This window comes from Perca flavescens, chromosome 9 (genome assembly GCF_004354835.1).
Source record: "Perca flavescens isolate YP-PL-M2 chromosome 9, PFLA_1.0, whole genome shotgun sequence".
Taxonomy (NCBI): Eukaryota; Metazoa; Chordata; class Actinopteri; order Perciformes; family Percidae; genus Perca; species Perca flavescens.
In genome coordinates, this window is record NC_041339.1 from 9,691,312 (window position 1) to 9,706,545 (window position 15,234).

A 15,234-nucleotide genomic window follows, 5' to 3' on the forward strand; every position below is an offset into this window, starting at 1 on the left:
CACCAGGGTGAGTTACAACAATGACAAACCCTGGTTCACAGCCAAACTCAGAAGGTTAAGGCTGGCTAAGGAAGACTCGTTCAGGAGTGGGGACAAAGACAGATTTAAAGATTCAAAGTACAAGTTTAGCAAGGCGGTGAAGGAGGCTAAACGACGGTACTCTGAGAAACTCCAAAACCAGTTCTCAGCTAATGACTCTGCAACTGTCTGGAAAGGACTTAGGCAGATTACCAAATATAAGCCTAAAACCCCCCACTCCTTCAATGACACCTAGCCAACAACCTGAACGAGTTCTACTGTCGATTTGAAAGACAAAAGGTCAGTCCTGACACCATCCCCCACGACACCTCCCTACAGCTACAGCCACTGTGCATCACCTCCACCTCCCTCACCTCAGCAGGGTCCTGGGCCCCCCCACCAATACCCTCCTTAAAGGTCTCCACCTCCAACCCCCTACCCACCTCAGTGACGACTCTCTTCATCCACAAGAGGGATGTCAACAGACTCTTTAGGAGACAGAATCCCAGGAAAGCTGCTGGACCGGATGCTGTCTCCCCATCAAGCTTGAAGCACTGCGCTGATCAGCTGTCTCCAGTGTTTACAGACATTTTTAACACCTCACTGGAGACATGTCACGTGCCAGCCTGTTTCAAGACCTCAACCATCATCCATGTCCCCATGAAGCCAAGGACCACAGGACTTAATGACTTCAGACCCGTCGCCCTGACCTCTGTGGTTATGAAGTCCTTTGAGCGCCTTGTGCTTTCGAACCTCAAAGCCATCACCGACCCCCTCCTGGACCCCCTGCAGTTTGCCTACAGAGCCAACAGCTCTGTAGACGATGCAGTAAACCTGGCCCTACACTACATCCTCCGGCACCTGGACTCTGCAGGAACCTACGCCAGGATCCTGTTTTTGGACTTCAGCTCTGCCTTCAACACCATCATCCCGGCTCTGCTCCAGGAGAAGCTCTCCCAGCTTGGTGTGCCTGACTCCACCTGCAGGTGGATCACTGACTTCCTGTCTGACAGGAAGCAGCATGTCAAGCTGGGGAAACACGTCTCCAACTCAGACCATCAGCACCGGATCCCCTCAGGGCTGTGTTCATTCGCCTCTGCTCTTCTCCCTGTACACCAACAACTGCACCTCCAGTCACAAGTCCGTCAAGCTTTTGAAGTTCGCGGACGACACCTCCCTCATCGGACTCATCTCTGATGGAGACGAGTCCGCCTACAGGTCGGAGGCTGACCACCTGGTGAAGTGGTGCAACCAAAACAATCTAGATCTCAATGCTCTAAAGACAGTGGAGATGGTTGTGGACTTCAGGAAGAACCCATCCCCACTTGCCCCTATCACCCTCTGTGGCTCCACAATTGACACTGTGGAGTCTTTCTGCTTCCTGGGAACTACCATCTCCCAAGACCTCAAGTGGGAGCTGAACATCAGCTCCCTCGTCAAGAAAGCACAACAGAGGATGTACTTCCTGCGGCAGCTGAAGAAATTCAACCTGCCAAGGACAATGATGGTGCACTTCTACACAGCCATCATTGAGTCCACATCCTCACATCCTCCATCACCATCTGGTACGCTGCTGCCACTGCCAAGGACAAGGGCAGAGTGCAGCGTGTCATTCGGTCTGCAGAGAAAGTGATTGGCTGCAATCTGCCGCCGCTCCAGGACCTTTACGCCACCAGGACTCTGAAGCGTGCTGGAAAGATTGTGGCTGACCCCTCCCACCCCGGACACAAACTCTTTGAGCCACTCCCCTCTGACAGGAGGCTGAGGTCCATCAGGACCAAAACCTCACGCCACATGAACATCTTTTTCCCCTCCGCCACTAGCCTTATTAACAAGGCCCGGAAACCACCCTGACTCTCCACCTGGCTCTTCATGCCACTGTTCTCTCTCTGCTGTAATGCTCTTTGCTCTTTATTTATTTTATTTTATTTCTATCTTTATTTTTAATTTAATACATACTGTGTACATATACTTATATTGTTTATACCTATACTTATATTGTTTATTACATTTAGAGAATGTGTGATGTGCACCAACAACACCAAAACAAATTCCTTGTATGTGTTAAAAAACGTACTTGGCAATAAAAACCCTTTCTGATTCTGATTCTGATTCTGTGCAATGTGCAAGTCTCATAGTTGTATCACTTTCTGCAGAGAAAATAACTGTCGCCATAATTAAAACTCACCCCATCTCCCTCTTTCATGAAGTCTTTTCTGCAGATGTGTGCCATGATGCCTGTGGCCAAAGCATCCCCCATTACATTTACCATAGTACGGAATCTGTCTCTGTATAAGAGGAAGACATTTGAGAGAATGAATTGAAGTTAAACCTGAAATATTTAGGGACATTTTGACCAAATGAAGAAGAGATGAAGAAGATGGGGCTCATTTGTTTTTGCTCTGTTGTGATTAGTTTGGATCTGTTAGGCAAAAGTGATCAAAGTGAACACACATGCTACTTACAATGCCCAATCCACTGCAATGATGAGAGTGATGTCATCAGTTGGCAACCCGACAGATGTTAGCACTATTACCATAGTTACCAGTCCAGCTTGTGGTATCCCTGCTGCACCGATACTGGCTGCAGTGGCTGTAATACTGGAGATTTAGAGAGAAACCTAATGTCAATTAATATATCATAATTAAGAACTGTATACAATGTTAAACAGTGTTTTTGATCACAAGGACATTTTCAGTCCTTGGTCTCTCAAAAAGGCATATCTCCACTCCTTTTTAGGGCCCAAGTGCCGACAGCGGCGAAGGCCCTATTGAAACTGAAGGATTTATTAGGGCCCGAGCGTCGACAGCAGCGAAGGCCCTATTGAAACTGAAGGAATTATTAGGGCCCGAGCGCCGACAGCGGCGAAGGCCCTATTGAAACAGAAGCGAAGGCCCTATTGAAACTGAAGGAATTATTAGGGCCCGAGCGCCGACAGCGGCGAAGGCCCTATTGAAACTGAAGGAATTATTATTAGGGCCCGAGCGCCGACAGCGGCGAAGGCCCTATTGAAACTGAAGGAATTATTAGGGCCCGAGGCCCGACAGCGCGAAGGCCCTATTGAAACTGAAGGAATTATTATTAGGGCCCGAGCGCCGACAGCGGCGAAGGCCCTATTGAAACTGAAGGAATTATTATTATTTTTTTCTTTCTTTCTTTCTTTCTTTCTTTCTTTCTTTCTTTCTTTCTTTCTTTCTTTCTTTCTTTCTTCTTCTTCTATTATTTTCCCGTCAAATGAATTGGCTTTTTGAGGGGCTTAACATATTCAAAAACTCACCAAATTTGGTGGCCGCATCAAGTCTGGTGAAAATGTACGTATTTAAGGGTTTCGGGAATAGGCGCACAAAAGTGGCTCGCTAGCGCCCCCTAGAAAGTTAAGAAAATTGAGCCCCTGCAGTGTGTTTAACGTAGACTCACGAAACTTGGTACACATATGTAACATGTCAAGATGTACAAAAAACTTCATTAGAGCAATACCCTAAACCCAACAGGAAGTCCGCCATTTTGATTTCAAAGTTCGAAATTAGTGCGCTTTTTTTTTTTTACTTTAACGAACTCCTCCTAGAGATTTCATCCGATCAACTTCAAACTCGGTCCGTGCCATCTTAAGATGTTAAAAATGAAAAGTTGTTAAAAGAAAAACTTTTCGTCATAGGAAGTCGTGGCGGGGCGGCCATTTTGTGCGTTTTCGCCGCCGAAACAGGAAGTGGGTGTAACTCGAGTGTAAGTTGTCCGATTACCTCAAAACTTTTCAGGATTCATAAGAGTCCAACCCTGAGGACAAATAAAGGCCAATATTTACTTAAAGTCATAGCACCCCCTAGTGGCAACAGGAAGTAGGCCTAAAAGTCAAGGTGCTATACTTTAACGAACTCCTCCTAGAGATTTCATCCGCTGGACTTCAAACTTGGTCTGTACCGTCCCAACACCTTAACAATGAAAAGTTATTAAGCCCCTGCAGTGTGTTTAACGTAGACTCACGAAACTTGGTACGCATATGTAACATGTCATGATGTACAAAAAACTTAATTAGAGCCATACCCTAAACCCAACAGGAAGTCCGCCATTTTGATTTCAAAGTTCAAAATTAGTGTGATTTTGGCCATTTCCACATGTCGTACTTTAACGAACTCTTCCTAGAGATTTCATCCGATCAACTTCAAACTCGGTCTGTACCATCTTAAGACGTTAAAGTTGAAAATTTGTTAAAAGAAAAACTTTTCGTCATAGGGCATGGCCGTTTTGTGCATTTCGCCGCCGAAACAGGAAGTGGGTGTAACTCAAGTGTACATTGTCCAACTGGGTCGAAACTTTTCAGGATTCACAAGAGTTCAACCCTGAGGACAGATAAAGACCAATATTTACTTAAAGTCATAGCGCCCCCTAGTGGCAACAGGAAGTAGGCCTAAAAGTCAAGGTACTATACTTTTACGAACTCCTCCTAGAGATTTCATCCGATGGACTTCAAACTTGGTCTGTACCATCCCAACACCTTAAAGATGAAAAGTTATTAAAAGAAAAACTTTTCGTCAGACAGTGTGGGCGTGGTGTGGCGGACATTTTGAGTGTTTAGCGATGAACAAAGAAGTTGTTTTAATTTGAGTGTACGTTGTAGTATCTGCCCAAAATTTCTCAAGATTGACAAGGGTCCAGGCCTGAGGACACGTACAGGCCAAAATTGACTTTTGGTCATAGCGCCCCCCGCTGGCAACAGGAAATGCGACTTATATGACAAACATCATCCGATTTACATTAAACTTAGTATGTGTGGTCTACATGTGATACTGAGCTGCCCCTTTATTATGACCACGCCCACTTACTCAGGCCACGCCCCCTTCATAACATTTGAACCATTTAAGGTAGAGTCTTGTGTGAGGTGTCATTGAACTCAGCAGAGACTTCCTTATTCATTGGTGATGGTTTGGCTCGCCCCAATATTTAAGCCACGCGCCCTTTCATAAATGGTAACCTGTTAATGGTAGAGTCTTATGTGAGGTATCAATCAACTCAGCAGACTTCCTTATTCATTGCTCATGGTTTGGCCCACCCCGAAATGCTTAAGCCACGCCCCCTTTCATAAATGGTGACCCGTTGAAGGTAGAGTCTTGTGTGAGGTATCACTGAACTCAGCAGTCTTCTTTTTTTATTGGTAAGGGTCTGGTCTGCCCCCTATTCTTTTGCCCCTTTCACAGCTAATGAACTGTATGACGTAGAGTCTTGTGTGAGGTATCGTTGAACTCAGCGGGGAGTTCCCTTTTCATTGTTGACGATTTGCGGTGTCTGAGTGCCGCGCAAATGCATGGTCGCAAGCAGTGGAGTCCGCCGGTAGAGCCCGTCCATGTGTAGAATGATTGGTCTACATGTGATACTGAGCCGCCCCCTATACTATGGTCACACCCACTTACTCAGGCCACACCCCCTTTCATAACATTTGAACCGTTTAAGGTATACCCTTGTGTGAGGTATCATTGAACTCAGCAGAGACTTCCCTCTTCATTGGTGATGGTTTGGCCCGCCCCCTATGTTTAGGTCACGCCCCCTTTTATAACTAATGACCCTTTTGATGTAGACCCTTGTGTGAGGTATCATTGAACTCAGCAGAGACTTCCTTCTTCATTGGTGATGGTTTGGCCCGCCCCCTATGTTCAAGCCACGCCCTCTTTCATACATTTTAATGATATGGCAAGACTAAGGTAGAGTCTTGTGTGAGGTATCATTGAACTCAGCAGAGACTTCCTTCTTCATTGGTGATGGTTTGGCCCGCCCCCTAAACCTAAAAGAATGTGTGGTCTACATGTGATACTGAGCCGCCCCCTATACTATGGCCACGCCCACTTACACAGGCCACGCCCCCTTTCATAACATTTGAACCGTTTAAGGTATATCCTTATGTGACTTATCATTGAACTCAGCAGATACTTCATTCTTCATTGGTGATGGTTTGGCCCGCCCCCTAAGATTTAGCCACGCCCCCTTTCATACATGCTGACCCATCTAAGGTAGAGTCTTGTGTGAGGTATCATTAAACTCAGCAGAGACTTACTTTTTAATTGGTGATGTTTGACCCGCCCTCTACACTTTAGCCACGCCCCTTTTTACAGCTAATGAACCGTATGACGTAGAGTCTTGTGTGAGGTATCGTTGAACTCAGTGGGGAGTTCCCTTTTCATTGGTTGGACGATTTGCGGTGTCTGAGTGCCGCGCAAATGCACGGTCGCAAGGAGCAGTGTCCGCCGGTAACTCCGACGTGCGCAGAGGCGCAAGTGCCCGTCCATCGCTGCTTGCAGCTTTAATTTCCAATTGTAATTGTCTCTAGTGGTGGAATGTATCTAAGTACATTTACTCAAGTTCTGTACTTAAGTACAAATTTAAAGTACTTTACTTGAGACTTGTAACAGAGTATTTTTACAGTGAGGTATTATTACTTTTACTTAAAGGATCACGCCGACTTATTTGGACTTTAGCTTATTTACCATGTCCCCCAGAGTTACATAAGTCCATACATACCCTTCTCATCTCTGTGCGTGTCATAACTCTGTCTGACGCACCCACCGTTAGCCTAGCTTAGCCCAGAACCTGGAGGTAACCGGCTCCATCTAGCCTACTGCTCCCAATAAGCGACAAAATAACGCCAACATTTTCCTATTTACATGTTGTGTCACAGCATCACAAGTTCACATAAGACACAGCCATCTTCTAACCGTATACAAACTGGGAACTATATTCTCAGAAGGCGAAGCACTGCTACTTTGGGCAGACTGCTACCATTTGCTTCGCAGCACCTGAGAAGCCCCGTGGTGAGGAGCAGAAAGTAACAACGGTGCTTTTCAGGTGTTGCGGTCTGAGAATATAGTTCCCAGTATGTATACTTTAGGGTTAGAAGATGGCTGTGTCTCATGTGACCTTGTTATTTGTATACGCTGTGACTATACAAATGTAAATAGGAAAATGTTGGCGTTATTTTGTCACTTATTGGGAGCAGTAGGCTAAATGGAGCTGGTTACATCCAGAATCTGTGCTAAACTAGGCTAGCGGTGGGTCAGACAGAGTTACGACACGCACGGAGATGAGAAAGGTATGAATGGACTTATCTAACTCTGGGGGATAAGGTGAATAAGCTAAAGTCTCAATAAGTGTTCCTTTAAGTAAAGGATCTGAATATTTCTTCCACCACTATGTGGCCATTTATTTAACTCTTTTATGTAATTATACAGAAAACCAAAAGCAAGAACAGCACCACTGAAATGAAGCAGAGGTGCTTTGAATGGAGACAAATCACAATTCATAGGTTGCGCTGAGAAGGACTCCAACAAGCAAAGAAAAATCAGAAAGACCGAAAATGACCTGGAACAGAATTATAATAGACAAATGAGCCAAGATGAACCTAACTTACGAGAGAGGCTCAACATGTTACCAAGGATAGGGGACAAAGTAAGTCAATACATTTTTTTTAACTGTAATCCAATATTTCTCTAACCTTAACCTTTAGAGCGTGTCCTCTGCTCTGGTAAACCACCTGGCCAAGGAGAAAAACCAATGCCTAGAGTGGTTAAGTTTCTCAGATATAAGGAAAAGTTTGAAGAAAACAAAGTTCCTTAAAGGCATAAACATCTTCGTTAATGAAGATGTTAATGAACCTGTGTTATGTGCTAGATCTATGTTCCATATGTGGTTACATAAAACGACTCCTGTAATCCTTCACCTATTGCTTGGATTTAGTTCAAATTTGCACTAACAATGCCTTATTATCTGCCCTACTCCTCAAAGTAATATGAATATTAAAATATGTATTTATTATAAAACTAGAGCCTCAGTTGTCACAGACACCTTTTTAAAAGAAAGTCATTTTAAAGCTATAGAGCCCCCATGATGAATTCTAAGTAATGACAACAATGTCGGCACATCAACATGATACAAGTCCTTTGTGATCGATCACAGCCCCCACCCTCCCCCACGCAGTTGCTAGTAAATTATCATCATTATTATAAAATTATCTTCACTCAAGTTTCTGTGTGCAAAAGTCGTCGGACGACACAATCTTCTGAACATAACCATACTGAGAAATACCAAGCGAGTTGTGTGGAGCTGATGGTCTTAATTAGCTTTGTAGCAACTCATTTGGCAATGGCTTGAATTTAACTGATGTTCATTAATATCAAAAAGTTACGCACTAAAGCTTTAAGGTAATAAATTATGGTTTTGGTAATTTAAGATTTTTTATGTTCTCATCTTCTGAAATTTGAGGGTTTAGACATTGCTAATGTTTCTGCTGAGCTGCTGGCTGGCTGTTTGAATGGGGATTGGGAGCTTAAGCAAGTGCTGTTACTGCTTGGTCCCAGTGTCGCAGTTTCTTTCTTTTGCTAGGGGCCAAATCCTCTCTGTCCCCCCAGTAAATTACACCCTTGCACCTCTGTGTGTGCAGGCAGCCAGGATTCTCTAATATCAACTTTCTCTTGGCGATAGGGTCGTGCACCCGGTAGACAGCATTAATTAAAGCTTATCAACCTCCCAGGATCGTACCACTAAGCTGGACCACTGAGATGGGATGAAAGACAATATTTTTTTCACAAACAAAACCATCATCATCATTATCATCATTATCACAATATCTTATCTCTACAAAAAAATTCACATATTGGTCTTTTTTTGGTGTTGGTGTATCTGTGTTCTCACAGTTGCTGGAAAAAGTCTTGCATAACCAGCTAAGTTCCTACCTTGAAACTAATAACTGGCTCAGTGACTGTCAACACGGTTTTTGTGCTAAGAGATCAACCATGTCGGCATTACTACTCTTCACTGAACAATTACGTGACTCTCTCAACAAAGGTCACATCACTGGAGCTATTTTTATTGATTTTCGTAAAGCCTTATATACAGTGAACCACCAGATCTTGCTAAACGAACTTCACTCATTTGAACTGTCTCCATCTGTGATAGAAATCTCTCTTCTTATTTGACGAACAGGTTGCAGACAGTCAAAATTAATCATGTCATATCCCAACCTTTAGTTTGTGACATGGGCATTCCAAGTCAGCATTCTTGGACCCTTACTTTTTCTTTTATACATCAATGATTTCAACAAACCATGACGTATGTGGAGCTACCGCGGAGATGCAAATGGCTCTAATTAGCATATGAATAGCAGCGACGCGCGCCTGGCCAGAGAGTGTCTGGCCTGGCTGGAATTTCCTCACTCACTATTGGATGAAACCACTACTTTTAAACAAGAAAAGTCACTCCTGATTGGTTGGCAGGTATGTCATGGGTTAGGCTATTGGTCACCCTGGGCCATTATTATTATAATAATAATAATAATATATATATATACATATATATATACACACACACACACACACACACACACACACACATACATATACAGTATATATTTATTTTTTTCATATATGCTACATTGCATATTCATGTCATTGTTATCCTAAGGAAAATGATTTGCCAGGAACGTGGTGTTTATTCAAAGATAGAGCTTTATTAACACAAACGCAATCAGAAAAAAACTATGTACAAAGCATAGGAGACATACAGTTTGACATAGCACACACAAGAAATATCCTACAGCACCGTCAACCCCTAACCCGCGGCCGCCTCGGAGCTGAGTAGGTAACCGGCAGCATTCTGTCTGAATTCGGTCCATTTTGCAGACGTCTGTGGTGCGTTGTCCTGTATTTCGGATCATCAGGTCTATGTGCACACTCTGTCTCACTTCCAGCAGCTGTAAAATCAATCAATAAAGACAATCAGTAGGCTACTGCGTGAGGCACACAACACATATGAGCACCTGAAAATATTCACATTGACCAAAAACGGATCTAATCCCCCACTCTTTTCTTCTCGACCAACTCCGAGCGGAACTCTTCACAGCTTCTGCCCGTGATGCCAGATCTGGTTGTTTCTGCCTGAAGCTCGTGCGTGCTGTCTCCTAATGTCTAGCAGGCAGCTGGAAAACAATTAAATGATAGTGGTATGAATTAAAAAAATAAAAATAAGTCACAAGGATCCGGATAAAACAGTAAACGTTACTTACACACAATTGCGTCATTATCAGCGTCGTGTAAATCTGGACTTGCAGACATAGCTCCGAGCAAATATAGGTCACGGCCTCGTTATGAGGAGGTTAGTCTGTAAAAAAAAAAAAAAATGTACGGTTAAGATCGGTATCTATTAACATATCTATGTCCTTATACAGCAGAATGAATGATATGACCAAAAAATACACTTTTATAAAGCAACTCACTGGCTTAGCTCTGCTAATGAATCGCGCTGAAAGCAGCCTGGCACACAGCTGTGCTGCTCGCGTTTAAACTTGCGTGCATGTCGCGGGGTTTAAAACATTACTGCCAAGTTTAAGTAGCCTGTTTAACAGCCAAAGACAGTCCTAGTGTTAATAAACAGTAGGCTACGGACTAGTTCGCCATTATATTAATAATCATATACTTACATTGTCTTTTCCTTTTCTGTGGGCGCATCTTTACGGAGCCTTGAAGGTGATATGGAGGAGAAAAAAACTCTCCATATGTCTTGAATAACTCCTGTGTGTTTCCAAGTGAAGTTTGACAGAGTGTACAGACAACTCTATTACGATTTGGCCTGAAATACCAACTCTGGAAGCTTTTGCTCTAACTCTCGGACTCATCTCCCGCCACTATTTTTCAAATCGAAGCAGTGAGGGCGGGGGTAGGGGGCGGGGCAGAGTGATAGAGAGAGACAAAGAGGAGCAGATTAACCAGCAGGGTGCGAACAACGCACACACTGGTGTGGAGGGGAATTACAGTGAGTTTTAATGGAATATTGGGAAAGTTTAATAACAATAGGACAATTGAAGTCTACATTATGAGTATTTTAAGAAGACAAATGGTTGGGACTTTGTCATGCTATGACAAAGCTGATATGCTTTGTGTGAAGCACAGTGTTTTGGTGTCAGCAGAAAGACTTATCTTAAAAAAACTGTAAAGTGGTGCCTCTGTCTCCATTCCACCATATAATAATAATCTTGGATGAGCAAGACCAAAGAAAGGTCACTGTAGTCATGCCTGTGCACAGTGGTTGAGCTCTAGGAGACTGAGATGTTGTTTGCATGGAATGCACATTTTACCTTTGTGGCAAAGCCTGATTAAAACTAAGTGTTGAAATAAATTGTTTTGTGTATCTTTTTTACATAACATTGGTCATTGCTAATGACATACACGGTAATTAATCTAGCATACTTTCATTAAATAAATCAATTCAAGCTAAAATTTAAGAGTCTGCAAATTAGGCTATACTGAGCCTGATCTATTTTAAGAGATTTTCTTAAAATTAAGTTAATACATTTTAGAAAAATGTCACCTGGGGTAAAACTCCCCCTGTTGCTACCCAGATTTGCATTTGTGTAGTTCACAGCATTTTCATTTACATGTTAAAGCATGGGGGGACAGCTGCCAAGCAAGGCCCACGTCAATTTCCGACAATTCACGGCAGTTTTCGGTGTTGCCTGTAAATTGCCATGTACAGTTGTAAACCTGAAGTTCCAAGACAATCTACAGTGCCGCATACTGATGAAAATCCCACTTTTCATGCAGTGATTGTTCCAAAATGACAAGAACTCTAAACAGCCATCTATTGCATTTTACTTTCAGATTCAAAACAGCTCCACCAGCACTTTTTTCTTCCGATGACACCAGTGATTGGTCAGTCTCAGGCACTCATTCCAGTTCCCCATAAAAAACAACTATGGTCAGAAATTTTTTTTATATTACACCAACATTTGAATGACATTCCCCACACATTCGAACATTATCATCCATCACATATTTCAAAAAGATTGTTTTCATGTTTTGTTTTTCATGTTTTGTTTTTAGTCTTGTTTTTCCGTATTTAATGTTTTACTTGTTTTTATCTGTCTAGTCAATAATAATGTCCTGTATAAATGTGCCGAAATTGTGTTCATTGTTCTATGTTGCTGCAGAACAGGAACCTGCTGTAAACCAGTTTTTAAACTGAGTCAGGCCCGTTTATTGTAACTTAATTGTTGCTTTTAAATTTTCCTGTATAATAAATGAAATGAAATGAAAAGATTATGAGAAAAAGGAGGACAAAGAAAGAGAATCTCTGATGTGACCTGCCAGAGGAGAGTTGTGTTTTTAAGATTTTTAGTAATTTTTTAGTGCTGTGCAGGAGTAACCGGTTTGATTTTAGATAAATACATTGAAGAAACCATCCTGAGGGACTTACATTTTTTTTAACAGTTTCGCCTTGTTTTGCTAGTAACAAAGGACAACACAACCTTGTCACACAACTGTGTGACAAGAACATTTCTCTTTGTTTGATATTATTAAAAGTAAAGTTGGGCTTTACTGTTGGTTTCACGACTCATTTTAAAAAAAGAGAGAAAAAAAGAGAGATTTGCGCTAACCCAGCAGCAGTACTGATCTGCAGTCTGCAGATGTGTGTCTCGAGCGAGAGAGAAAGAGAGAGAGAAAGAGAGAGAGAAAGCGTCGGTGCTGAAAAAATTAAACTGGCAGACATCTGGGCACTCACTGTCAGGGGACTGTTGTCATAGGGAATTAATTGAACTGCTCTGCTCTGCTCTGCTCTTATTGAAGCTGCCTGTGAAAACCCAGGGTAACTTTTCTCATTTAATGTTATCTCTGCTGAGTTAAAACACATTTAGGCATGATCTACTCCTCCCTCCTCTTTTGTTGATGGAGTAACCTCCTTAAATGTGTGGCACTTATTTATGCAAATTATACAGTAATTAACCTTAATTAATGGCCTGTAATTTTTCAGATGTGTTTTTATCATGTTCAAAACATTCTGCATATTCAAAATTTAACTCATCCCATCTATGTTCTCTGGCTTTGGAGGAGTTGTGGTATTTTGAGAAAAATAAAGTTATAATATTACAAGAATAAAGTCACACTATTTCAGGAAATAATCCACCTGCACCATAGTCTGCTGTACATTACAATATTGTTCTGCTGATAAGGTAGATCTCAGACCTTCTGACAGACAAAGAGCCCTGTTTGAGACGCTGGTCTCCGAATTAGACAAAGTTTAGTGAAGTGGCTGAACATCGGAGTTGGAAAACCGAAACTAAGGCATAAATACATTAAGCACAAGCAAGACACATCTGTCACAGCATCCCCGCAGCAGAGCACGTCCATTAATTATGATTACCTGAAGCAGCACAGACCTGAAGCAGCGCTGCTTGTCAGATGTGCCAGAATCCTTTAAAGGGGATTTAGTAAGACTTTCATCAATATATTGCTCCTCCTGCCTCTACTTTTGAGATGATCAGTATGAGTCGCTATCCTCTGTATCCATTGCTGAGGCTAGTCAGAGGCTTTCTCCACTTCAGATTCAATTTCTGGTTGCGATGGCTCTTTTTTTAAGTTTTCCAGCTACAATATGCTGATCTGAGGTATTCAAGCGGTGTGTGGGTTTACCTGCTCATCAACGACCACAGACATGTTTACTGTGATTTCTTGGATTGGTTGATGAAGGCAGGAGCTCCCGAGCAATTTCTGGCTCTTCAATACCTAATTGCAGGGTGGGAGAGCTCACCCTGATTTAATACAGTTTTTTGATGGCATATGGTAGGAATTACTAAGAAAATAATATTGATTGATGCTCATATAACAGGGTGTCCAAAACATGGAAGTATCTCGGATCCATCATCGATCTTTGTGTCTTTGCTCTGCTTGTGTCAAGTTTAAAACCAACATCTTTCCTACATCTGTGCTGAGGTCAAAAATCACAGAAAGTGAATATTTTTTAAATTGTTTTATCAAGTGTAAAGGATTTATTGTCATTAATATCATTGCTTTAAAATCCCAATGATATTAATTATTTATATATATATATATATATATATATATATATATATATATATATATATATATATATATATATATATATATATATATATATATATAATGAGCTTAGAAGCACAGATGGTATACAGCACGGCCCACTGACCTGATGGTGATGATCTGGCCAAAGTCCAGCTCATAATTGTTAACTTGTGCGATGAATATTGCTGCCACAGCCTCATAGAGAGCGGTGCCATCCATATTGATCGTGGCACCCACAGGGAGCACAAAACGGATGATGCGGCGGTCAATGTGGTTGTTCTCTAAGAGGCACTTGAAGGTTATGGGCAATGTGGCAGAGCTGAGGAAGACAGAGAGCTCAGAACATTCGAAAGTCAGGCAAAAATCATTATATAACCACCTTTTAATTTCTCCTGGGCATGTGTGTAAAGAAGAATTATCTATTTATGGTTTGTTGTGGTGAAAGAAACAGCTGAAACTTTTATGAACAAGAAGATATGCAATAATGTTTTAGCAACAAAAAGCATCTGTTATATGCTAAATTGTTAGCATGCAACAGATGCTTTTTGTTGATCTAGTAGTACAGAACACACATGTGCTGATGGCGCTACAGCAGGCACTTACGTTGGCCTTGGCTTAGCTAAAAAAACAAATCACCAACACTGCAATCTCAATAAACACTGCTTTCAAAAACAAGGATTGATTTCACAAAATGTAACACACAATTACTTTTTTGATTTGACCAAACACACACCAGTAATTGTGTATTTTAAAATCACATAACTGTACATTGCTGACGAGCAATTTACAAAGCATGCTGTTAGATTTTCAGTTTTCCATTCATTTCCTTATGGGTTTAAAATTAAACCAGTCTAGAATCTACCACAGTGAACTAAATGACTGCTTATGTGAACAAGCTAAACTATGCAAAAACAGTTAAATTCAAGTCAGTTTATATAGAGGAAATATATCACAAACTATCAACCACACACACCAGATGTTTTCTGATCTCTCAAAGTCCCTTTGAGGCTTTTCATGATAATGTTCCAGTAAACGGATAGGGAAGGAAAGGATAAGTGGTATTAGGACTCAGAGATATATAATTTTGAAAATAAAAACACTTTCACCCTGCAGTCATTTTCTTTACCTGGAAGAGGTTGCCAGGGCGATGAGCAGGGCTTGCAGGATTCCCCGTATGTAAACGATGGGGCTCTTTTTTGTGATGAAGAAGTACATGGCAGGAAGGATGAACAAGCCGTGCAATACTAGGCCAAACACCACAGTGATGGCATAGAAACCCAGCTTTTTCCCCATAGCTGACGGATCGCTCATCTCCAGGATCTTACCGGCCACCAGGAACACAATGCCAAATGGGAAGTACCTGTCA

General features: G+C 41.9%; 1 protein-coding gene across 1 annotated transcript in view; it reads right to left on the reverse strand.

Moving 5' to 3' along the window:
- Positions 1–15,234, reverse strand: part of slc1a7b (solute carrier family 1 member 7b) — a 124,269-nt gene that overhangs the window by 3,104 nt on the left and 105,931 nt on the right. The window contains exons 7-10 of the mRNA XM_028588027.1: positions 14,995–15,228; positions 13,993–14,187; positions 2,484–2,618; positions 2,207–2,306 (exon numbers count right to left, since the gene is read on the reverse strand). Coding sequence (XP_028443828.1) covers positions 2,207–2,306; positions 2,484–2,618; positions 13,993–14,187; positions 14,995–15,228 — 664 coding nt within the window. The remainder of the gene's footprint in view (positions 1–2,206; positions 2,307–2,483; positions 2,619–13,992; positions 14,188–14,994; positions 15,229–15,234) is intronic.